Source organism: Semicossyphus pulcher, unplaced genomic scaffold (genome assembly GCF_022749685.1).
Source record: "Semicossyphus pulcher isolate SPU_LCO1_2020_fin unplaced genomic scaffold, fSemPul1.0.p SCAF_14, whole genome shotgun sequence".
NCBI lineage: Eukaryota > Metazoa > Chordata > Actinopteri > Labriformes > Labridae > Semicossyphus > Semicossyphus pulcher.
In genome coordinates this window covers 4,243,867-4,270,326 of record NW_027211648.1, presented here as the reverse complement: position 1 = coordinate 4,270,326, position 26,460 = coordinate 4,243,867, and the positions used below count along the sequence as shown (strand labels likewise).

The window sequence follows — 26,460 nt, the reverse complement described above, 5'->3', positions numbered from 1 at the left end:
CTTCAAGGCCTCCAGGATGACACCAGACATGGATGCTAAAGATCAACCATTTATGATCCCAGAATCATTTCAGTTAGTGATCAAAAGAAGATGATGTTAAACATGTGTTAAGAGTCCTCATTAAAGGAAATACTGGCGAAAATTGAAATTAAATTAGTTCAAAAGTGAAAGACTTAATTGCATGCGTGGGTGCAATCAAACATGAAGAATTGTGTTAAATGTGTTATTACCTCGAGGTGAAAAGGAAATGACACAACAACACCTTTTCAGCCTCGTACATGGGCTGGTAACTGGTTGGGATTTTGGCAAATGAGTGTGTCTGTGTGAGAACACTAGCTCGCCCTGTGGGGATGGGGGGAGGTGTATGTGTGTATATGTGTGTGTGTTGGGAGGGAGGGGGTGTGTGGTAGGAATCAGGGCAAAATAATAACTGCTAATTGGCCTGAGGCTCTGTTTCCCCTCCTGCTACCACAGAGCCAGGACACACACAAGACACCTGCAGAGGAGTCCTGTTAACACCAGTGTGTGTGTGTGTGTGTGTGTGTGTGCTTGTCCATGAGTGTGTGTGTCTGTCATAACAAAGTGATGAAAAAGAGTAGGTCACACCACAAAAGGAGAAACCCCTCGAGAGTCGGTGCCACTGAAGAAAAGCAGGCGGAAGCAAAGCGGAAGAGGGAGACTGAAGAGACGAAAGGATAGAAATTTCTGGAAGTGGGAAAAAGTGTTTCCTCTCCACCTTTTCACCACGTACTGAGCATGTGCAACCTCACCTGTTCTCTTGATCAACCGCCTGCTGCTGCTGCTGACTGGCCTCCGGAAGCAGTGGCATTGGCATTGGTGCCGCAGCTCGTGCTGTGCTGGTTGGCGACCTTTCCGTAGTGTTGGAGAGAGGAGGGAGGGAACAGAGCGCTACAGGGGAGCTACTACGTTCAGGAGTAAGAGAGGGAGAAGGGGAGGTCAAAGAGGGGAGGTCAGGCCCGGGCTGAGCAGAAGAGGACTCCTGTATAGCACCAGGATCACTCCCAAAGGAGGGGAGGAGGAGTTCTTCAAAAGCAGGAATCAGGGTGCCCTCAGAGTGGGAGCGTTGTAGTGTTGCACCTTGTCCTTGAAGGCAGTTCAAGAACATATCACCTATGACAGTATTCTGACTTTCCACACCTTCTTCAGTGAGGCTTGGCTTACAGATCATGTTAGAGTCTGTTGATGCTGCAGGGAGAACTTCCAAACAAAAGTCATCCCCTGTCGCGAAAGTTGGCTTGAGTGTTGTTGTCTTGTCTTCAACTCCGCAAATGGATTCTTCAAATTGTTCAGTTTGGTTGATTTCCTCGTTTGATTCCTTGCATGCATTGGTTGAATTTTCTTGACCCAAAAAAGGATCAACAGTCGTTTTACTTTCACTCAGCTCACAACAGATTGTTGAGTTCGCAGAGTTTAGAGTCTCGTTTAGCTCGGACCCACTGGAGCGTTTGGAGGACGGGTCGGACACGCAGCTTTGGTAAGCCTGCGAGTCGGTGCTGACATAAAGACTTTGGAGAAAGCTGCTGTTGCTCTTATCGGACAGACTTATCGGAGTGTGCAACAGAGTGTCGTCCAAGACTTGGCTCTGACTGTTCGCAATGTGACTGGTGTCGAGGAAATCACCGAGAAGACCAAAGGGTATAGGACATTCCTGACAAGTATCCTGCCCTCCTGTAGAAGTCTTCTCAATCTGCGAGTCCGTAGAACTCTGCTTCACATCAGGTGAGGAGGTTATGATGTATACTGATGGGTGTGTAGAGCAGAGTTCTTGGAGTTCTGGAGTCGTAGAAGTCATCAAATCGTAAGGGTCAGTTAGAGATAGAGCTGAATTATCCAAGACTTTTGCAGATCCGTTCAATTCACCTAAAACTTTCTCTCCATTTTCATTGTCAGAGTATAAAGAGATGTTTTTTGGCTCCAGTTCTGAGAGTTTTGGTTGCGAAGTATCTTCACCTTTACTTCCTGTCTCTCTTGCAGGGACAACAGGCTGCTGATGTGTAAGCACTGGGAACTGTGGTTCCAATATCCCCTCCAAATCTTTTATATCTACCATTTCATCACCACTGCCAGACTGTAAAGAAACATTGGATTTTGGCTGTTCTGGGAGTTTTGGTACTTCAGTATCTCCACTTTTAGTTCCTGTCTCTCTTGCAGTAATTACAGGCTGTATGAGCACTGAGGATTGAGGTGCCAATGACCCCTCCAAACTGTCCATTTCTACCTTTTCATCACGATCCCTATGCTGAATAACAGTGTGCTGGGCTACATCAACTAACGACAGATCGACTGACCTGTCAGTGATGTCCTCTTCGGATTCTGAGGGCTTTAAATGCTTAACCACAGCTGACTCAGAGGATTTTTCGAAGGTGAGGATGTTGCTTTCAAAGTTCTGTGCCTCAGCCTCCTCGGAGGAGGATGCAGAGAATTTGTCCGAATAAGAAGAGAGGCAGGAGAGGAAATCCTCTTCTGCTGAACTACCGAGCCCTGAAGAACCAGGATCTGGGGAGCTGCTGTTGAGCTTTACAGACGAGGTGTGGCAGGGGGTTCGATGCATACTAGTGTCGGTTAAATCAGTTGAGTTAGTGGTACTGTTAGCTTGATTAGTTTCAGTGCAAGCAGCCAGTTTTGGTGAGTTAGCAGAAGTATTTAAACTAGTGTTTTCACTCTCAAAGCTTGTGTGCTCAGGGATTGTCTCAAGAAATTGTGCAAATGTGTCAAAGTGATGTGAGTTAGTGTTGGCCACCTGGGCGACGGCTTTATGCGCTTCGAATACAAATTCTGTGCAAGGTTGATGAGGCAGTGCTTCGTTCACATTTGTGTTTTGATCAGCATCCGTTATGGGAAGCAATGCTCCTTTATTATTGCAGTGTTCCAGTGGATGGTCACTGGGAGTGTTTTGCTGTGTTTTGCAATCTGTGGTCAGATCCTCAGGAGACTGGAGCCTGCCAGCTGCAAACGCTTCAAAGGATTCGTCCCACTCTGAATCTTGTTCCAGCTCTCCTGCCGTCGTAAAAGGGTTGGCTGACGTGTTGCTTGAAGGTTTCTCCACCTCTGTTGGAACTGGAGGAAGAGGTCGTCCCTCAACTTTTGCCATCCCTTTGCTATTTGGATCTGTACCAATGATGGAGTCCTCTGCGGTCGGGGTGTTTTTAGGGTTACTTGCCTGTGGAAAAAGTTGACTTATGGGGGGCCGGGAACTGGAAAGATAGGGCAGAGGAGGCAGCGAAGGTTTTAGGGGCTGAGCGGTTAGCATGTCTTCATAAAAAGGATTGTGCTGGACGAGAGAAAAGAAAGGGTTGCAGGGTGACATGGGAGGTGATGTGGACTGTGAGCGGCAGAAGGGGTTAGTGTGATGCAATGGAGAAACCAGAGAGGAGGGATCTACAGGGGGACCCGAGGGGTGGCGACTAGGTGGGAGGGGTGGTGGGTGAGGGTCAGTGCTGGGTTCTAGTTTAGGTGACACCACCAGGCTGTGAAAGGAAGGGCACACAGTCCTCTTGATTAGTGAGGATTGTTCACACAGCTGAACGACAGGCCTGCAGTAAGTTTTCTGTCTTAAATCACATCTTAATCAAACATTTTTCGCACTGGTTCTTGTATAATCTGTTTTCCTCATCCTTGATATGTCCTTTAGTCCTATTTTAATTTGGTTATGGCTGATTAAACATTTTCCAATTGTCACTTCATTGTGTGGAAAACTCCTTTAAGACTGCAAAACTGGCTAGAACTTTGGCCACTTGGGGGCAGTGTAATGGGACACTGAAACTATGACATTTTAGAGTGAACATGAAAGTAAAGAGTTGACAGATTACACATCCAGTAGATGGCAAAATAAGCCTTTCATACTTTCTTCATCTGACGAAGACAAATATTGTTTCTTCTTTTAGTTCTGTTTTTGGTCTCCACCAACTCCTGATGGAGATATCTGTCTGCTTAGCTACAGAATGCTCCGACATGTTCACTGGTAAATGTATACATTTTTAATATAAAGTATTGATTAATGCAGCTTTAAAGACGCTTTGTGAAGAATTTGAAAAGGAACATGGGAAACAGAGCGTCAACATGAAAGCATTTGCTTCTCCTTAATAAGGCTAACTTATCCTCCATCAGCAGGCACCAGATTCCACTACATTGCGTTAAGCTCATGGCGATGCATGAAGGTGGAGCTTCTGAAAAGACCACTAGAGAGAGGGATGTTTTGTTTGGTTGATGAGTTCAAATATCAAGAAGCTTGCTCCAGAATTGTGTACACAACCTTTAAAACTCAATCATTTCTACAATCATTTAAAAATCCATTTAAAATACGATGCATAGTGGGTTAGACAATAATTGCTTTGTAAACAACAACGATCAAATCAATCATACATGTAGTCATATCTTCTCTGTTCCTTTGGCCCAGGCTGTATTATGCAACAAAAGTTGATGCAGCGGCCTGTAGTGATTACTTAGTGCTACTGGTGCCAATTTGGCACTTTTCCCCAAGGATCTAAAAGGCATGTGGTTGTGTAGGTTGTGGAAATGTATAGTTACAGAGCTGGCAGAAAGGTATTGAGTGTACTATGGCCTAGAATAGCTGACCTCGCTTCAATCAGCAAGTGCTTATCGGTCCAATATTTTGTTTACACTCTGTGTATAGAAATATGGCAATACTGTACTTGTTGTTTGGTCTTCGTGGAAAAAGTTGATAAAAATTTAATTAAATGCACCTCAAGGTTTTTTCTTGAACCTGAATTAAATATTAATTTTATAAAACTCCCCAATACAAACTGAAGAAGCAACGCACTCAATGCAAGAGTGAGCAGCACAAGAGAAAGTACAGTGCAGCAGGTGACACCCCCATATAAATTACCCACTTAAGAATGTGCTTGTGTTGGAAGTGGATATAAAATCAGATGGGGTTTCCTTCCATCCCTGCCAACACACATTACAAATGCAAACACGAGACCCACACCTGCACGCACACACCGACACACACACACAAAACCTGTAAAAGAAAAATGATTGTTCCTGCTCTCATCATCATTTTTCCAATAAAATCAACATTAGCAACTGAACCGAATGTTATTATGTGTGCACAAGGCTTCACTTTGATAGAGCTAATCTAACAAGAGCAGCTCCCTCCATCTGCATTGCAGATCCCTGCTGTAACCAGAGACTGAGAGAATGGAGGCTGAGGGATGTGTACAGAGCTGGAAGCATGCTGGTACACAGGAAGTGAAAAAGTAAACAACACACACTGATAACTATTTAACATAATGCTACATCTCTGAATACAGATTCTGAAACCAGACCCTCTTGTGATTGGGTACGTTTTAAGTGCATACTCTTATTGGGGTTGCAGAAATACTATGCCGATGGATATACTGTTGCTCCCACAAAACATGCCCTATTTTTTGCCTGTGAATAAAATCAAAATAAGTAAGTCCAATACAATATCATCTGAGTCTATGACCCATTGTGCAGGACAATCTAAACAGCACAGGTACAAACTCTCAGCAGGCTCCTGACCTTGATTCGATCCATATTCATACTGAAATGTTAATTCATCACCTGTTTGATGTTGTAACAAATTAACCTGTCAGTGTGAGGGGAGTATTCTCTGTTATATCTCACCTGGGTTTGCTGTGCGAGTCCTTTGATCCGAACCATCCCTTGTGTTTCTCCTCGGTGGCAGCGGGGGCCTGTTCAGACTCATCCTTGGACTGACTCTGCCCTTTCCCCGCAGACTCACCCCTCCCATGGGAGAACAAGTTCCTCCTTTGCTTTTTCCCCTGGCTTTCCAACTCTGCCGTTGAGGAGGAGGAGGAGGAAGCAGCCTCTTTGTGCAGCGCAGCCTGTCCCAACCGCTCCTCTTCGTCACCCAGCATGGGGCCGCTTTGCTCCAAAGCCGCTGCTATGGCTGCTTTCTCCTCCTCGCCAGGCTTGTCGAAAGACCAGCGGCGCCCGTCCCCCACAGGGCTTTTGGGGAGGGCTGTAGACGGCCGCGGGCTGAGGTTCTGCAGAGACATGGAGAGAGGCAAAGACTTCTGCAACAGTCCCAGGCCTAAAGAATCCACAGGTTTTCCTGAGCCTGGGTCCAGGGGCTGGACGTCATAAGCATGGCTTCCGTTAACGCACACAGTGGGCTGAGGCACTGCGATGGTGATCTCTCCGGCCTCATCACCAAACTCACATATAAGAGAGGACGACTTGGGGGATGTGTTTGCCGTGTGCTCTGCAAAAAAAAAAAAGGAAAGTGGGGGTAAAGGGATGCAGATAATCAATGACTGTAAATTTGGAGGCGGCTTAATTGGCCGATAAAACCTTGTAATGGCTTTAGCTGACAATATTTTTCACATCACGGCGAGTCAGCATCACAGGCAATCAAAGGTGCAAGAATGATGAGAAAATTGATTCATTGGGATTACTGAATCTTTCTGGTATAAAGGGAAGTGTTGTTGTTGATGTGCAACATCTCTCTAATCAGGTGGTTTAACAATGTACCGAAGATAGACCTCAGGGGAGCACATGCCTTCTTAAAGCTTCTTAAACTGTCAAAATGTAACATGTCCTTGGTGGTAATTTCATGTAACGTTTTACAATCCTCTGTAGGCACATTTCATAAAGGAGACGCACACATCGAATGACATTATGTTTGAATGCTAACAGCTTTTTAGTGCATTAACGATGTTGATAGAGGCATGAATGATATGGACCAAAACAGCAAGCTAACGTGACAATATCCAGTTAGCTAAGCTTAGCACAAAGCCTTGATAAAGGGAAACAGCTAGCCTAGCTTATTAACATGTTTGTTTAATGTGTTCAAAAACCAAACAGAAAAAGAAGCATATTTTTGTTTTACTTGTCCACAATATTAAAAAATAGTTTCCCCCTTTTGCAAGTGTTTATTCTAAGATAACCGGCTGCTGGATGAAGCTTCATAATCAGTGCACTGACAGAAAAGTGGAATTAAACTCCTTTTCTAACTCTAAGCTACAAAGATAATAACTGTTAATCTATTCCTTTATATTTTGTGCAAATGCATTACTATCTCTTTCAAATAATCTGCTTACAATCACGGTGAAAAGAAACCCAATTAACCCTTTTTAAGATAACATGAAAAGAAGTTGGCGTATTTGTGGCATCTTCCTGTTTTACGAGCTCACACATTTTACTATCAGTCATCCATCCATTTTCTCATAAGTGAGGCTTCCTTCTCATATTTAAATACAGGAAACTTCTTAAACGAGAGCAGAAATAAAACATCTCAAACTACTTATGCAGCTCTCACACACTGAGTGGATGTGAGTCAACAAGTGAGCTGGCGGATGTCTGAAAAGAATTTAGAGGAAGTGGTTTATTTAGAAATATTTTACATAAATTATACGCAAATCACCCTGAAACTCACACCCTCCTGCAAGTTCTGCACAAGACATTTGTTGTGGTAGGAGTGGATTAGCTCAGAGCTGTATAGATCAGAGAATTTTTATGTATAAGCTTGGACTCGAGGAAGATGTTATAGATCAGAAGGAGGGTAGGTATACACACACCATATTAGTGCAAAGCTACCTTATGATTATTGAAGGAACAATTCTCCGCTGAAAAGAGCCACTGTCAGTCAAAGCTGGTGATCTCTGTAATCGATAGAAGCAATAATATTTGAAATTGGCGCCATAGCTGTGGAGAAAGTTGTACAAACAGCTCGTGGTCTGGCCCAGTCTACATTCCTACAACACCCAGCATGCATTGCAGCCCTCCCTCAGGGAAAAAATTAACAATTGCGAAAATGAACTCTTCTTTTAATCAAAAAAATATCAACATGGCCTCTCCTCTGCTCCTTCTCACCTGGGCTGTTGTCGACTGTCAGGTTGCTGCTGTTACTGGGCGAGTTGGAGAGGTCAGAGACCACCACGCTGATGCCAGCAGTCGGGCTGAGACTCCCACCTCTTGATGACGACTCACTGCTCTCTGAGCCCAGCGACGTGCTGGAACGAGTGTCCGAAGACTTCCTCAGCTTCCCTCTTAAGAAGAAGGTCCTCATCTTGCTCCGCCGGGCCTCCCCCCCTTCATCGTCCTCGTAGTCCTCCTCCCCGCCTCCGTCGCTGGGCAGTCGTTGTCTCATCTTGTAAAGTGAACCGTAACCCCCTGGAAGCACGGCCGAGGAGGAGTCCTCTTCGCTGGATCTCCTCTTCCCTTTCATGCGCTCCTTCAGCTTGCCAAAGGTGGAGGCACTCTTGTCCTTCATGACGAGGTCGTACATGCTGGCTGTCAGGTTGTTTCGCGTAAACTGGACGGTGACTTGAATGTCTCCTCGTTCCTTCTCCTTCTTTCCCGTCTTAGAGTTGAGCCTGTACCACCTGCAACACACAACAACCCAATGCTATGAGAAAAACAGACACTCAGTTGATTGATTTTATTATATATAACATTGCCCTCCATATATACATAACACATATTAGACCTACTTAGGAAAGGATCCCCTCCCCAATACACTTCACTGAGGCATTATATAGTTCAGCATTGAGTGGGTTCATTAAATAATGTAAATGCCTGAATTGTTTTTCTGACTGGCACTAATCTGTCCACACCCAGGGTAATGTTTTGTGTCTGTGTCCTACTAATGACACAATGTATGTGTGGCCAGACAACACCTTAAGGCCTCTTGTTTTCGGCCCAGCAAGCAAGAACAATAAAGTAAAACAAAGCTACCCTCTCATTTAATAGTGTGCAGCCTACATAAATAGAACATACACATTGACCTAACTGTAGATTCCTTCACTGAGCAGGAACAAAGCTGCAGTTCTTAGAAACGCTGTGTGCCAGTGGGTGTAACAGCACCAACAAGATACCACACAGTGACTCATGGGAAACTCTCATCTGGTCTGTCGTGTCCGGTTTAAACGCCTTAAATGACTGAGAGAAAAAACCCCAGGTTAGCATGTGTTTCTAAAACATGGTGCTGCCAATGGAGGAAGACTGAAACTGAGCCTGAAACAAAGACCTATCTTTATTGTTTGACTTCCTGTGCTACTGGGCTATTTTCACCTCACACCTCGACCACACTGCCTTTCTCTATTGTTTAACCATCTTGTTGAGTGATGATGTAGCTGTAGATTAACATGAAGGTATAGTTGGTATTCTAATTCTTTCTTTGTACCACTTGGTTGCTTTTTGTTCTCCACTACCTTCACTGCACTTTTAACATGCATGTGCCAGTGCAACTGTTACTTTAATCCCACTTGAGCGTCACTAATGTGCAAATGCAATCATCTCAATTGGATTATGAAAAAGTCTTATTGCAGAAATGTAAAACAGGATGTCAGAGGGGTTGAGGAAGCGTAACCTAAATGCTGTTTCATAAACAACGAAAATGTCCCGTTCTGCTGAGTCAAAAGAAAATCTAAATGTCATGCTGTGGAAAGTCGGTTGTTCAAAGGAAAGAAAGTCACAAGAGCAGAGGTTTAGACATCAAAGACGAGACACGAAAGCTGCTACATGAAAGAAAACAGCAAACACAGATATGTATGATCTGAAAAAGGACTTCACACAGTTACTGCACAGCTGTCTGAGAAACCAGACAAACCAAACCTACAGCATGACAATGCACAACCCAAACACTTGTTGCTTTGCAGCCGGTATGTTTAACAGCATGTTCGGCAATGGGTTCTCACAGTGTACAGCTAATAGGAACAACATGGATAAAGTAAAAAACCCAAACTAATGAAACGCTATCTCTTGATTTGCACTTCTTTTAACAAGTATTGATTTTTATGTTAATGCTAATCTTAGGATTTTTTGTGACTAAGATTAGCATGTTAGCATGCTAGTATGCTAGATGTCTGGTATGAGTGTGGGGCCAGGCCATATGGAACCACCAGTAGCATGATACTTATACTTTTTTGTATTCCTTTTTTTCTGTTCATATCAATATTCTGTTTGATAAGTTTTCACCACATAAAATAATTAAACGGTTGAAAGCACAAGTCGTGAAAGAAATAGCCTTTGTGTCATATAAAAAACTTAAATAACCGACTTGCTAAAAAAACAACTTCTTTCAGAAAACATATCTTTAGAAACACGATCGGATCATATCTATAAAAAATATTTTAATTAAAATATTCATGATAATAACCTCATAGCTTAGCTATAATACATACCTTAGCTAAAATAAGCATGTTAGCACATGTACAGTTAGCATCAAATGTTTAGAATATAGGCAATGGTGTCAAACCACTTCACCGCAGCGTGCAATAGTTTTACTGAGTATTGTGTTTTGGGTTGTTTTAATTGGGTCATTTTTCAAGATTTTTGACGCTTAAATAAATAAAGGTTTGAACACGTGCTTAAGAAAGCATCGTAACATGTTTTGGTTAACTTGCTGCCAACAACACAATGTTATTACATGCTAGGTTGAGTATTTAGTAATTCATTTTTAGAGATCATCCTGCAACAAAAAAGTGTTGGACAAGATGAAAACCTATCCATGGCACAGGTGGTAGAAGAAATGGGGCACTGGTTTGGCTCAGTTGGTAGAGCAGGCGCCCCATGTACAGAGACGACAGCCCTCGATGCACTGATCGCAGGCTCGACTTACTTTCTGCCGATCATTTGGTGCATGTCATCCCCTACTCTCTCCTTCCCATATTTCCTGTCTCTCTTCAGATGTCGAATGAATAAAGCAAAAGCAAAACCAAAATGATTAAGATTCATCACATAGGGATAATGAAGGTCTGAGACAATTATTTTTATCTAAAAGATAAGAAGATATTTTTGCCTGAGCCAAAATTGCATTGATAAACCACTGCTAATCCCCTATACTTATAACCACAGGACAGCCAGGCTGCTAGCATGATAAAAAATATAACTACCATTGTTACAAAACAATGGAAGAATTGCATAAATAAATAAAAGACGTCATATCTTTAATTAACTGCAGCCTGAGAAAACAATCCTTTCACTGGTGACAACAGAACAGGACAGGCTGCGTAATACCTGACAAAAGGCCAACAGCCTTACAGTCATCTGAACCCAGTGACTGACCCCGCTGTGTTCTAACATGAAGCTGTTGGTTTACATAGGAAAAGACACAGGAACTTTCTCTGCTCGAGCAAAAACACTGGCCTAATTGTAGGCTGCAGGAAAGAAAACACAAGCCGTATAATTCACATTACAGGCTGTTATGTAATCATCATCATCGTCCTGACGCTTACCTCAAGCTCAGCCCTGAAAACGTGGCAACACCCAAGAAGAATGCCAGTGAAAACAATAAGCAGACAAATACCATCCAGCAGCAAGCAGGTGGAGCCCAGCGCACGGAGGAGAGAGGAATGCTGCTGCTTTTTATAGCTCCACAAGAACAACAAACATTACATAAATACATAATACATAGACAACAATGGAAATGTGCCACATGCGCACAAGCTGTTTTCATTAACGAATCCAGATTTCATTCACACACTTACAAAGACTTTGGAATGAGTGACACTCCCATGAGACAAGTACAAATATAAGCTGTGGTTTTAGCTTTCTGTATTTGCATAAAAATCAACTTGACAGAGGCTGAACTTTTCTAATCCAGATTTACTTTGCGCTGAATTAAAACACACCCTAATACCAGAAAATCAAGCTTAATGTAAATGCCTGAGCTCTGACTCAGTCGTGTCTTCCCTTTTATGCTTGGAGCTGAGATTTTTAAGCTGGCTCTGGTTCAAGTGTCTAAAATTGTATGTCAGTGCCGCTGCGTTAAATGCCTGTTAGGTGTAGACTCAAGTTTCACAGCGATGCTCCAACAATAGTATCCTCCTGATTATGCAGCCAACTCCCTGCAGCCAAGGTGGGGTTCACATTCCAACACAGGGCCAGAGAGCTATGTGGGGGTTTTCTTTTGCGGAACATATAGCTACTGCTACCATCATCATAGCTTGGACCATGCAGGGATTGTTATTATGGAAGGGTTGTTTTATAAGTCTCCTTCCAAGGCTGTAGTTTTTTGTTTTTTTGAGCAGATCATGTTGCAAAAACGTTCAAATTTGAGATTTATTTACATGCGTGTGAAGCTTATAGTATGTTGTTGTCTCTTAATACCAAAAGATTAGGGGAATTAAATAAACTTCTGCTGACTAGAAACATTTCCAAAGCTATTGTTGTGATGCACAATCTGTTTTATGTTTTTGAAGACGATGCAAAAAAAGTTCAAGGACGGTTCACGTGGCTGCACCTGTGTCGGTGGGTCATGTGACTCCTTGAAAAGCCTGACAAGAACAAAATGTAAACGTAAGTTAACGGACGTGAGGCCTAAATACAGAAACTGCAACACAGCAGCCTACATTTTGAAGTCCACGTTCTCAGGCAGAGCACAGTCTGTTACAGAGGAGGACCCAGTTTCCCAAAAGCATCATCCCACACAGACGCCTGTATAGTTCAACAAGGCCACTGTGCTGGTATTGTGGAGCATTTTTTGGTTATAAATAACTAAAAAGCTTCTGTACATGCCAGTACAACAACAATCCTCATAACCAAATGTTCTGCCTGCTTTTTGGATTTTGTAGGGGTCTTTTTTTTGTAAACAGTCCCATTCCAGAGCTGCAGAGCATAACACCGAACATATCTGCTTCCCCATCTAGCAAAAACAGGAAATCACAACACTCCACCCGTCCCAGCATGACACCATGTCCTCATCTACCGCCCTCCCAGATCCACTGAGGAAAAGAAAGATTCTCTTCCAGGAGCCGTCGTCTTACTCCAGGCTTCGGCTTACAAAGTCTTCAGTGGAACAAGTCGGTCCCTCAAAATCTCCCTTTAAGGCGGGACCAGGATGAAATTACAAGACAAGTAGGCTATCAGCCTATTTTATCCAGCATTTTCTCAGTCTCTGTGGAGCTCCGTGTGCTCGGGTGGTATGAGAAGCAGACAGAAGAGACTCTGAAATAAAACTGCTGCCGAGGGCACAGGATCTGTGTCAACTGTGGGACTTAGCAGTGCACTCGATTCATCAAACATGCTATAGTATTTAAGGTTAAATCGCTCTAAGATATTTCCCTCATGCTACCAGAGGAGTCGAACCTGGTTGTGAGGCTCAAAGTACTCCACAGGGGCGGAGAGAGCTTAAAGAGCTATAACTTTAACACATCTTCAACGCTCAATAGAAACAAAACTAATACAGCCATGCTGAGCTCTCTGAGGCTATATAAGGAGCAGTGTTTGAAACCTAAATGCTAACAACATCCTGCTAACTAGTTTCAGTCTGGATCAAAGTGGTGGTCCAACCTACAGACCGTCACATCCGACAAATGAAAGTTCACGAGCTAACAGTTGAGAAACAAAATCACTAATTTAGTAACACAAACATGTTTGAACAACGCACAGGGCAAGCAAAATATAGAAACACATTTTCTAGAGTTATAATGGGACAAGAGAACACACTAGTGTAAGCTAAAAACGTAAAAGCGTAAGCTAGCTAAATGCTAACATCTCTGTATTGCCATCGTGCAGTTTGAATATTACAGTTTTTCTTGATTGCTTTGACCTGCTTAAAGAAACTGGGATCCACTCGGTTTTCATCATCACTGTCTCAGCAGAGCACAAGACACCTCTTGCAAATGTGTTAACCCTTTCTCATTGGATTGACACATTTTCCCCACCCTTTTGCAGAACAGTTAACACAGATGTCATTCAAGCAGTCCAAACTCCATTGTTTTAGCTATGCTAACCAAACAGAAACCATCTGTTCCTAACTATTAGAAACTACCTACATCAGTATGAAATCAGTGAAGCACCTGTTTGACACTCCTTCACACAAATCTTCAATTAGCAATCAGTCTGCAGGCCTTCAAAGGAGCAGCGTCTGTGTTGTGCTTTGCCAACATGGATGGAAGAGGTCTAAGGCAGATGAGAGTGAGTATCAATACTGGCTATTTCTTATACTCTACAGCCGGGGTCTCCAACCTTTTTTCATCTGAGAGCTACTCTGAAAAAATTAAGGTGGCCAAGAGCCACTTGCATTACATCGCTGTAATTGCTGGTGGCGCCTCATGTTGATTCTTTTGTCGACTGAAACGTTGTTACCACAGATGAGGCACACACACTTGTCCTTCATAGTCATTAATAAAAACTTGTTTTCCCACTACCCGGGGAAATAGTATGTTTTCGGCTTTTTCCTGGCGTGGCCACCTTGATTGTTCATCATGAATCTGGCTAACCGACGTGCTAACAGCACCGAACTCCTCACTTTAGCTCAACTATCTTACAGCATAACTGACCCGACCTGTCGATGGAGGTTGCTGCTACATTGCTGTGATTGGTTAGTTTCAGACGTTGACAAACTTGCCAGGAGCATCACGGTTTTTTGTTGACAGCTGATAGGCCTGTCCTATTATTTTGTATTGGAGGGGGTGAGACATCTGTGTATTTGATTGAACTGAAGTGGGAAGAGGCTTTCAAGGTGCATTTATTGTCGTCAGATTTCTTGTACAGAGTCTGTGAACCTCTTGGCGAGCTACTAAAATCCAGGCCGCAGGCTACCAGTAGCTCCCAAGCTACCTGTTGGAGACCCATACTCTGCAGTAATCGATTTTTATACTTTACTGTAATAGATTTTATTTTTATGTTCTTCATTTCTTATACTCTAATAGATTTTATTTTGGTTTACATGTATTTTGTGTAATATTTACAGTGTTTCAGTTTTCAGCCACAGTTTGAAAAAAAGAATCAATGGAATCAATAAAATGTGCATCAAAGCATTTCTGATTCTGGATCCAATTCTTTGCAAGAAGGCAAATTTGACAACAAATGTCACTGGCATGACAGCTACGTACAGTAATAGGCTACGATGACAAGCAATGGTGCACTGATTCGCACTGAGTGCTGTATTTTGTATTTTGTTCTCCTCTGTGTAATGGTTGATTGTAAGAGCTCATACACTTGTTTGCAAAGTTGTGTTGTTTGAAGGCAAAATTGTTGCATATTTTAAATGTTTTGGCACGGTTAGAGCCTTCTGCAAACAAAATGAGTCATTTGGACCATGAGTGGCACTGTTTCAGCCTGTGTGTCCACTGTTTTGAAAATGTGGAGTTTGAGTTGACTGCTGCATCAAAGCAATCAAGAAAAACTGTAAAACTAGACGAGCCCTTATAAACCCAAATACAAAGACTCTTATACAAAACAAAAATAGTTAATTTATTTTCCAATGTTGAGCACTAATTTGTTTTTCAAGGACTGAATCATTGACCTTAAAGTTGAGCAAACAACTACAACAGCCTGACCCACTGCTAAACCAATTAACAGGTGCTGCATCAGCCAAGGTTTGTCTTTGAAAGAACACTATCTTTTCAACCATAATTAATGCACCCTATCTCAGCTAACATAAAAATAAGTTTAACTGTGGATATTGGTGCCAATTGTCTGACAGCAAAATACAACCTGTATCCCAAAAAACAGCAGGTCTGCTTTCTGTTTCTAGATTTTGGACAGCTATATGTTCTCTTTGAGTGTGAAAATCTTCATAAAAATGAAGAGATATCAAAAATCAGAGAGAGAACATGCTGATTCAGTCACCACCAATTTGATGTGTGCTCTGCTTCAATGAGCTCTGGTTCAACAGTCACCAGAAATGCCCAATTAGGGCCATTGCTGCGTGGCACACAACAAAACACGACTAGGTCAAAACCTAGTATGTGTCCGACCGCATCAGGTCAATGTGCGCTTTTGTGAGCAATGTGTTACAAGGACTGTCCTCATGAGGCCGATGACAACGTGTTTGAAAGCAGGTGCGCGCTGCGGACGTAGGTGAGGACAGCGGAGGAGCAGGCCCGCCTACTCCCCAAACAAAGTATCCAGAGCCTTATAGACAGAGAGTCGCGTCAGTGGAGGTCCAATATGCTCAATGATCGGCCATTGCGATGTGGCAACTCTCTCTCTCTACGGCTGTGAAAGTTCCATCACTCAGTCAGTCAGTCAGTCAGTCAGTCAGTCAGTCAGTTACTCACTCAGTCAGTCACATACAGACCCATTTGTAGGGCTGACCCCGGCGGTCAGCCAAAAATACAATCCATGGTCAGCTGACAGCGCTCTATGATGACCCAAGCCCCTTTGAGAGGATGCACGTAGGTAAGTGATTCAACTTCATTTGACATATCAAGTACAAAACTTTCCATTTCATCTCTTTCATCGATACAGGCCAATAAAGCCTCCAGGAGCTTCGTGGGCTGTGCTGCTAATGTGGCCTGGATTCCTGCCTCATCAGCAGAAGTAGCCGACCGGCTGTGAGACTCAGACCACATTCCACATCTGGACGTGATGAGCTCTAACTTCACCACCAACTCCACTCCGGATACTTTCACACAGCCGAGTACTGTATCTTAGACAACACCCGAGGTCTACGTTGTGTTAGTGACAGAAAACCAAGAAAATAGTCCCGTTTTTGTGAAAGGAATTGTCATAGCTGTAAGAAAAAACAAAACTGGCATGCACAAAGAAAGTACTTTTCTAAAGGTGGGAAAAATGATGAATGCATCTTGTTTCTTTCAACTACAGTAAATAAGAGGAGTACTTCATTTGTGAGTGCTGGAGTTTTGTTCTTGTTCTTCAGTCTTCACAGTACATTTCTTGGGATCACCAAATCATTATGTCAACATGGATGAAATGTTTGTGATCCTAATACAATGTGATCACAGGATAATAATTGTGTCAACTCAATTAAATGACTCTATTATTATCAATCATTCCTCATGGTCACAGAACAGCTATGTCACAGAAGAAAACTAAGCTTCTTATGTCAAAATTATAAAATAAATAAGTTGCGATCACAAGAGAACAACACATAGCCTAAATAAAAATAATAAGGAAAGAAACTATTGAACTGTATTCATCCCCAAGGAAGCGCAGCAGTTGCAGGCAGTACAAAGCAGGAAAGAATAAAACTATTGAGACTGCAATTCTCCAAAAAGTATAAAAATATCACTTAAAATATATCCAAAATCCAGAATAAACACATAGCCAAAAACATAACGAGGTAAACAGTTAGGATCAAATAAATGCTGCATATTCTCTCTAAAATGTCTGACTTACCACCTATGAAAAAAATCCCCTGTGCCACTGAAGCAGGACTGAGCGATTAAACTTAATAAGTGGGAGTTGTTTACCCAACTATTAAATGGTTCAGATGAGTCAATAAGGTAAAGATCACCACAAACAGAAGCAGGTGCCGCAGCTACAAACACATCTTGACAATGAAGCGACTGATGTCTCTTTCCTTACAAAGGCTGCAACAATGTACGCGAGATTCAAATGAGTTACATTACACTGTGTTATAATATGTGAAGGTCGAGGTCAATCTCTGCACTGAGAAAGATTCCTGTTAACTTTTATCCACATACTATAAGTCACTATCTATCGCCACAATGGTGATTGAGCCTACGGCCCACTGATGAAAGCCTTTGCATTTGCAGTATGACAGACTGGGTGTGTGTGGCGACATTCGCAGAAAAAAAGCAGTGGTTGCTTTTCCGGTCCCTGCAAGTGTTGCAAGTAAACAGTAATCTACTATGGCTGGACAAACAAAGAAAAGATGGATGACTACAGATTCAACTTCAAAAATAAGTGAAAATCCAAAGAAAAAGAAACAAACTCGACGCTCAGATGAAGGCAAAATCTTCGAGATTATGTCTTTAACTAATGTGCTTTTAGGAGATTGTGCTGTGCTGCATCGAGTGCTAAATTTATTAAATAAGAGCTAACAATCTAATATTTAAAGCCTCAGCCTAAAACAGACAACACAGGCTTTCAGAATCATACTGGAGGTCTTGAGCTATTTGATAGCAGGCAACTTCGCCCATTTGACACAATTTAAAGCATTCTATTTAATAACAATATTGAGTGGACACTGATCAATTCCTCACTGATACTAAGCTCTATAATCTGAATCTATAAAGTAACTACTACTTAATGCTCTCAGATAAATGTAAAATGTTATGCTATAGAAATAAAAAGAAACCAAATAAAAAACACTTTGTTACAGTCCTCCACTGACAGCTATTAGCATCCCTTAGCCTTGTCTGCTCTGTTTACATTAGCGTGCTTGCTATTTACCGAGCTCAGAGTGATTTGACCTGAACTGAACTAAGTACCAACAAGAACAAAAGACAGTTTAGGCTGCTGTGTCACAGTGACCTAGATCTGCAAACAACTCTGCCTCCTCTGGCTCTTCTTGTCTGCTACTAAGAACTCTTAAATTTCCTTTACCTTTAACACAAATGTTATTTTCATGTATCTTCTTGTCTTTGCTTCGCTGTAGCTAGCTTCATAACCAGTCAGACAGGCTGATGGGAGATTTATGATGCCACAGATACAGGGATATAAGTCGTTGCAAGTTGAGTAAAATGTAGGCTGCTGTATATCCTGCTTCATATAGCAAGATTGTTTGACTGAAGTTAATCCGGAAAAATCTGCACAGGAAATGTTTCAACCAGCTGGGTTAAGTCATATTATCTAGGATGACGTATAAGGTCTCTGTGTTATGTAACATCAAATGTCCATTAGACTATATGCTCTGTCTGCAGCAGCTCCTGAAAGTCTGTCGGCTCTTAGCAGAGGATTTTTCTGGATGTGCATCACACACACGCACACACACACAGTCTTTCTGCCTCACTCAGCAGATGGAGGCTCAGTTCTCAGGCCTGCTTCAGTAACACTCCGGTCTGAAACAGCGTCGGAGTTTTGCCTCCTACAGATACACAACATGACAGGAGGAGTAATTTCTGACACCGCGATGGAATAGAAAGCAGCGGTTGTAAAATACCAAATGTAACATCTGAATCATAAAATCGGCTTTGCAAAAACAACAAACACCGTGAAGAATCCCTGATCTGCAGAAAAAAAGAGCTGAGATTTTAAATTACCCTCCAGGGAGGAAACTCGATTATGAAGGAAAAAATGTGTTTGACAAGCTCAATATTCAGCAAGAGCATCACAAATTAATTTTTTTTGTCAATAACGTGGGTTGCTTGCTATTTTTTTGTCCCGTGTGTTGCTCTGGCAGGGTTTTTGTAACTTCCGCCTGACAGACCCTGCAGGGGAATTCACCAACGCCCACCTTTCCAGGAATCTGTTCTACACTGATAGTTCACCATGCAAATACACTATCATGCCACCCAACGCGAGGGCAGCTGTTCTGCCTTCATGTAATAGTAACATTGCTAAATTAAGATTACAGACAGTGTTGAAATGATGCATTCATGCGCAATTTGTAAAAGAAAGCTTTGGCCAAATCATTAGAAGGGCTATCTTTGTTACTGTATTCAAAAGGTTTTTAAAATGTCAGACAACAGGTAAAAGTTTTCTGTATAATAAAGGTGATAACTTGAAATAGCCTTTGACCTCCCAAACATATAATCACTTAATCAGCTGCTAGCAGATTTTTAGCTGTAGCTAGCTAGCTAATAACGCTGAAACTTTAGCTCCATTATTAAGGTGAAAACATTGTCTCCAGCTGACTTTAATAGGTTTCAAGCCAACTCCTTTTGATATGACGGGGTTGTTGGAGTGTAATTTCCCCTAAATTCATTAAAGAGAAGACAAAGGAGCTAATGTTAGCTAAAACTTTGATAGCATCCAGGGCCAGCGTCCACAGTTAGGAAATGCGACACAGCAGATGTACTATTTCCTTTTCTAAACTAACCAGTAACCCCGCAAATTATGTAGTTAGTTAAAGACTTCTTTAAAGTAATAATCTCGAAGATTTTCATTTATATAAATGTCTGTTAAGTCACTATCTATCACCAAATGAGGTGACACAATGGTGATTGAGCCTATGGCACTCTGATGAAAGCCTTTGCATTTCCCGAATTACAGACTGGCTGTCTGGTGCGAATTTCGCAGAAAAAGCGGCGCCCAGTTAGTGACGCGTTTTCCATCAGCCAGCAGTGTTTGGTCTGCCAGAGAGGATAGGCGGAGCTAAGCGGCTGCTTTTCCGGTCTCTGCAAGTATTGCGAGTAAACAGTAATCTACTATGGCTGAACAAAGAAAGAAAAGATGGATGACTACAGATACAACTTCAACAATAAGTGAAAATCCAAAGAAAAAGAAACAAACTCGACGCTCAGATGAAGCAAACAGTCTAAAAAGGAAAGCGACCGTCAGCCAGGAAAATCAAGAGTTACAACCGGAGCCAACCGTGGACGTCACACATGCAGCACTGTCTGGATATCTGGGAAGTGTGCTCCTGCAATTACTGTTTATCGCCATAGGTGCCGCCAAAGAGAACGAAACTGAAACCTACAAGATTACAACTTTAAAGTAACACTCCAGTTACTCATGTAGGTAGTAAGCTAGTTCGCCATACATGCAATAGTTTGCAGCTTTTTTTAGAGCAGATAAACACACTGTTTAATCTTCCCTAACCCTTTTGGGGTCATGTTTTTGGATTCAGATGGCTAAAGAAGTATTTGTAAAGTAAGTGAAGTCGTGAGTGTTGAGTCGAGTGCAAGTCTTTTTTGATTTTGTCACGTCTAACATCACTGAGAACGTGCGTCAAAGTGTTGTGACTCGAGTCCACACCTCTGACACTACGTTTTTTGTGTAATCATCACTTTACCTCTTCATCTCACGTGCAGAATAAACTCATCTTCTCCAACATAACCACATCCAAATTTAAACCTCATCCTTTATTTCCACAGACTGTGACTGGAACACGCTGATTCAGGCGTACACTGTATGGGGACTGATGACTCCAAGAGAGAACAAAATAAGTCAGAGGTCCAGAAGAAAAGAACCATTTCTACCTGCCGTATCTCTTTTTGCTGTAGTATACGACCCAGTGCACTTTATCACTGTATCGCCTCCTCTTCAGGGCTTCATAAATATTGGACATTGTAAAGTGAAGCAGTCTCAGCACAGGCCTCGTCCTCAACCTCTTAAATAGTAAATGTAAGACTACAATCACTAAACAAAAACCCTCTGAGGGAATTTTTGGTGAATTGATTTTAAATATTGTGGTCATCTCATTTAGTTGTGTTGTTTTTAAAAGCACCTGATTTTCTTTCCTCCCTGAGGTCCCTTACAGTCAAATGTAATTGCCACCGTACAACTCTTCTTCTAGGTTTTAAACTTGATGTAAATAAAGCTCAACTTAAACAAAACCACAACCTTGGAAGAACAGCTTCACACTAAAGGGTGTTGCCAGGAAAAGCCCAAAACCACAAGCCGTACTGAGGTGAAACAAAAAGTCCCTTTCACAAATGCATTGAACCCTGAACTTGTCAAGACATTATTCTGAGGAACTAGAAGTGAGAACGCAAATACTTGGACCAGATGACGAACTTACTTCACCCTGCAAGCTCCCAAGTACAAAACAATGTCAATATTGATGTCATATTTAAAACCCAAACCAGGATTTCTTTCCTTTTAAGTACTTTTAGCAGCTAAACCTAATCATGTTTTGGTGCCTTAACCTCACCAAGTACATGGTTGAACTGTTAAAGGTCACATGGGACGGGACATTTATAGTAATCTCCTGTACTCCTGGGTTTAATAGCTTCCTGGCAAAAAGCCCTGTAGGCAAACTTTGAAGCAATGAGTGGGCGCTAATAACAGTACAGTAGGGCAGGATTAGGCACAAATCTGTAGCTGCTTCTTACTCATTTTTCTTTGCCTGTATACTGCTTTCTACTCTTTCTTATCTTAATTTGTGTATTTCTCATATCAGTGCAAAAACTGTTATCATTAGCGATCCTGCAAGCAGTTGTTCTCTTCCTGCTACATTAGCCACTACTAGCATAACAAATCAGGTTCTGCTGCAAGTCTTTAAAGGAGCAGTTTGCCCCTGGAAAAAGCCGCTGTCAGTCAAAGCTGGTGTTCTCTGTAATCGATAGACGCAATAATATTTGAAATTGGCGCCATAGCTGTGGAGAAAGTTGTACAAACAGCTTGTGGTTTCGTCCATTCTACATTCCTTCAACACCCAGCGTGCATTGCGTCAATCACTCTGAAAGGAGCGGCCCAGCGAGAGACGCAGGAGTGAAATACGACAGTTTTCCCTGCAGGCAACGGCTCAGAGCGGTTCAGAATCCAACATTCAACATTCAACAATCTTCACGTCTGCAGTCTACATTTCAAAGCTGACAATTTTGAACAAGACATGACATCGGAGGCGGGAGTCCTAGATTGAGGAAGTGTAGTTTAGCAAACTCCCTCACCTCCGCAAGATGACGCGTTTCACGTAGTCTAGTGGAGGTTTTCCAGGGCCCATTGGAGAAGCAGATAGAGTCCTCCAAAGGCACGGAGCCAAATTGCATTTTTTTCTCCACCATAACGGCATTAGCTCCCCATAATAGCATGATAGGACTGAGGTTGAAAAACAACTTCGACATTTTATATTGCTGCATTGACATCAAGCAGCACAGAAAACATAGTTTGTCTTTAAATGTGGCTGCTATTTTGGTGAATGTTTTGTGTCAAACTCAACATGTATGTATACATAGATGAGCCGTGTTGACTGTGGGATATGTTGCTTTTGACCAGCCCGGATTCACCAAATACCACATGGAGATGCTGAATGTACCAAGACGCCAAACTGCTGACACGTCAACATCACAGGCTGACTCTAACCTTCAAGTGACCAGCTCCAACTGGAGGAGACTGGTTCCTCTTTCATCTCACATTCACAGGTCTGCCTGATGTAGAGATACAGTCAGGTCAGCTAGTCTTTTCAATCAAACTGCCAAAAAAGGAAACTAAAAAAGGGTGTGAGAGACATTTGTGTTCATCATCAAGCCAAAAATATTCAGTCTTTGCTCAGTCAACAGGGTGACAGACTGAAGAGTGATGCCCTAACAGCCAACAGCAATCAATAAATCAAACTCTCTGACAAAATAGAAGAAAATCCTGTAGCTGTGGCTGCTGCATGCCTGTAATAAGCACATTGATTAGTGGCCTACCTGCCTGTATGCACTCTGCCTGTGCACTCATTGATCATGAGCCCTAAACAAGCTAATCCTAGCTAGCTACTTGCACATAAATGGCAGAGAATGACCACACACTAAGGTCTTACGGTTCCTTTTATCAGGTTTAAGACAAATATGATGACACTTGTGATGTTGATGCAATTACCAACTGTCGAGGCAAGACTCTGTCTGAGAGGAGGTAAACAAAGCGGCATTACAATCATCATGGTTTGATAGAAGATGTTTTAACTTTCTGTTTGTGTGGACACAAATCCAAAACTATTTTATGCCGTACATTTGCAGCAACCTACAATAAAAGAAGGGGAAATAAATTGCAGAAGCAGGCATATAGACATTAAGTCTAGTATCTCCACTGGCAGGACCATAATGCATTGCTGTCAAGAGAAATTTTTGAGTAAAGGGTGCCAATCTCGTTATTTTCCTTGCTCATTTATTAAGCTAACAATGCAAGAAGTTCAGACTTGTTCTTTGAGAGGTGTTAAAAGTTATTACAGGGAATGTAGGACATCATGAGCAGAACTATAAACCATTAGGGAAAGTTGGTGCATCAAAATATCCTCTCATGACACCAGCAAAATGGCATATTGATTATAAATAAGTGCTACTGGAGAGTGAGAATTCCCTTTAAAATCTGGCTAATGTTTGTGTTGTTTAATATAGACATCAAACCTCCTATCACTTCTATACATCTGAGCCTGTGCTCCTGAGGGTGGGCTCTTGTAAAACAACATGTTATGCTAAAAATACCTTAGAGCTCTGGGATCATGAATCCGTTAGATAATCCCTGGAATTGGGACAGGCATTAATCCCCCCTCGCCCATACGTCATGCCTCAGATAGTGGGAAACAACATTTCAAACACCTACAGCAAAACAAACACAACAAGCACCTAATGTGGACACCCTGTAGGAGGTGAATGAAGAAGTTTCTAGAAGGTCTGTGTTTGGGGGAAGCCTTCAGCCTCCATGAGGTGTATAGTGGTCAGATGGGCTCAGAGTTAGTTTGGTGTCTGTGGGAGGAGGGAGGGTGTGTCTGCAGGGCCCTGATGCAGCACCACAGATTTGACAGCTCTGTTTATATCTGACAACAAGCTAAAACAAGACAAAAACAGGCTGCAAAGAGGAGAAACACCCTGATGAGTTCAATGAACATGGGAAAACTGATAAAGTGATTGCAGATGAGGCATTTGCAGGCAGATTTTGGACACCTCTTCTGCATGCTGACGCCACACTCACACAAACACACACACACACACACACAACTATTACATGTATACACAGCTGAACTTACTCGTTTTTCACGTATCTGGTCTCATGAAACACCCTGTCCAGCTGGATCACCGCCTGTCCGAGGAACACGTCCAGCCCGATGAGCGCCCGGTGCATGACGATGAGGACCAGCTCGTTGCTCCCGGCCGAGTAGCCGCTCCGCCCGCCGCTCTCCAGTACGCCGGGCTGCAGCTCGAACGAGCACTCTTCCCTCCACTCCGGTTCGGTGGTCTTCTCCACAACGCAGGTCGAGTATTTCTCCTTCCCCAGCTGGATAATAGTATACACGTCGCTGGTGCCGTGTTTGCCCTTGCCCCGTAAGCCCCTGCCTCTCAGCACCGTCACCTGGACGTGTGTCGGTACCCATTTCTGGTCCTCCTCCACGGTTAGCGAGGACATGTCCCCCCCTCCAGACAGACAGACCGACCAACCGTCCGACCTGCCGCGGCGAGGCGAGGCAACCGGGGAGAGGTGGTGCTGTTGTCCGCCGCTTCCTCCCTGCTCTGGGTGTGCACAGTCACATCAGCTCCGGGGTCGGCGGGCGGTGCCGCATTATGGCTGTGTGTACCGTCTCTGCAAAGTTTCCGTGTTTGCCGGTTGTTTGTCGCCCTGGCTGCTCCCGTGTTTCGCAGCGGTCTGCTCTGCGGCTGCAGCAGCGTCCGTCCCTGCCTCTCTCCTCCCGCCGTGGTACGGGCCTCTCTGCGGGCAGCGACGTCACGCCTCTATCCTCCTTCTTCTGCAGGACGAGGAAGTTCAGAACCGACACAACACATGGGCTGTCTGTACAAACACTACAACACAAGTATGTGCAGGAATGTAGGGTGTGATATTTCTGCCTGCTGTATTATTCAACCAAATATCTCCACTCCTCTAAAGGAATGTGAAACTCGTCTGTTTTGGCTGTGATGACCGTCCACACTGCAGATACCCTGGTGAAGGCCTCTGTACCACTACAAGCTACAAAAACAGTCTTTTAAAAGCAACATGAAAGAACTATGAGGTTCTCCCCATGTACTAAAAGTAACATTTATATCTCCCCAAGTAATAATATCTGACATTAGGCTGACAGAAATGAAGGTTTTCATTATCAACCAAGTTATATATTTGATTTATCAAAAAAACAAAGCATTAAAACAAAAGGAAACAGACCAAGGTGATATAAAGTGCCTTGTTTTATCCAACAAACAGCCTAAAGCCAAAGGATATTCAATTTCTTATCATGTTAAAGCACTGAAAGCAGCAAATGATCGACTTGAACTCAACTTTTTAATGTAGAGGTTCATGAAGCTACTCCACTGGGCCACATGTCCCAAAGCGCATTTGGCAGCCATTTTGGAGTTTTGAGAATCCACATATGATTATCAGATAACAAGTACACATCAGTGCTTTGCTCAAAGGTTCTCTGGCAACGAAAACATTTCACAATACATTAGAAAAATTCAGATTCCTTCCCTGAAATCAGTCTTGTCTACATAATAGATATATTAAATCCTTTGCTCAGATTGAACAGATTTATCTCTTCCCCTCTCTCTCATCTCACCATTATGTTTTTTAACTTCATCCACCTTGTGTTGGGTGGAAAATTAATTTGACCTCTGAAACTTTTCCCTAATGGTGTCTCATTGATCTACCTTGGCTTGGATTTTACCATACACTCTCCTGTGTCTGCTATATTTTAATTGACGAAACCGATTACCTTAAACCTTTTAAGATGCACTAACACAAAACAAATACCGTAAAATTCGGTGTATAAGACGCACTTTTAACATTTTTTAATCTCTTTCTAGAAAAATTGTTTTTTTCAATAGCTTCCATGTCATGTGACCCAGTGTCATCAAATGGATCGGATTTAATTGATGATAATATTTTATATTAATATTTATGTAAAATGTGTTTTAAGCTTTAAGTTTAGCTTTAATGTCATGTGACCCAGTGTCACACATAAGACACACCTCATTCCATTGGTTGATATTGCTGCTTTATATTAATATTTTTATGTAACATTTTTAGGACATGCACCGCCATGATCGCCAGTGCAGCCGCCACCCTTACAACAATAAACGTTACCGTAGGTTGCCAGCTACTGCTAGCTACAGCACCGACATGGCAAAAACAGATGGTAGGCTGTAATTTGTGTGTGTTTTGAATGTGTTTTAAATGAAAACAAATTGAAATAGTGTTGAAATAACTTGAGAAAACTTTTTTCCCTCTTGGATACCCAAAACAGACTGTGTCTTATAT

At 42.4% G+C, this 26,460-nt stretch overlaps 1 protein-coding gene across 2 annotated transcripts in view; it reads right to left on the bottom strand.

Moving 5' to 3' along the window:
- rab11fip5a (RAB11 family interacting protein 5a (class I)) overlaps positions 1-24,875 on the bottom strand; it is a 30,347-nt gene extending 5,472 nt beyond the window's left edge. Inside the window, exons 1-4 of one of the 2 annotated variants that reach the window (XM_069661930.1) lie at positions 24,242-24,875; positions 7,843-8,354; positions 5,632-6,232; positions 771-3,488 (exon numbers count right to left, since the gene is read on the bottom strand). In XM_069661930.1, coding sequence (XP_069518031.1) covers positions 771-3,488; positions 5,632-6,232; positions 7,843-8,354; positions 24,242-24,618 — 4,208 coding nt within the window. In that variant the 5' untranslated portion in view covers positions 24,619-24,875. The remainder of the gene's footprint in view (positions 1-770; positions 3,489-5,631; positions 6,233-7,842; positions 8,355-24,241) is intronic. The other variant, XM_069661931.1, reaches the window with a different exon arrangement.
- Between the last annotated feature and the right edge of the window lie 1,585 nt (positions 24,876-26,460).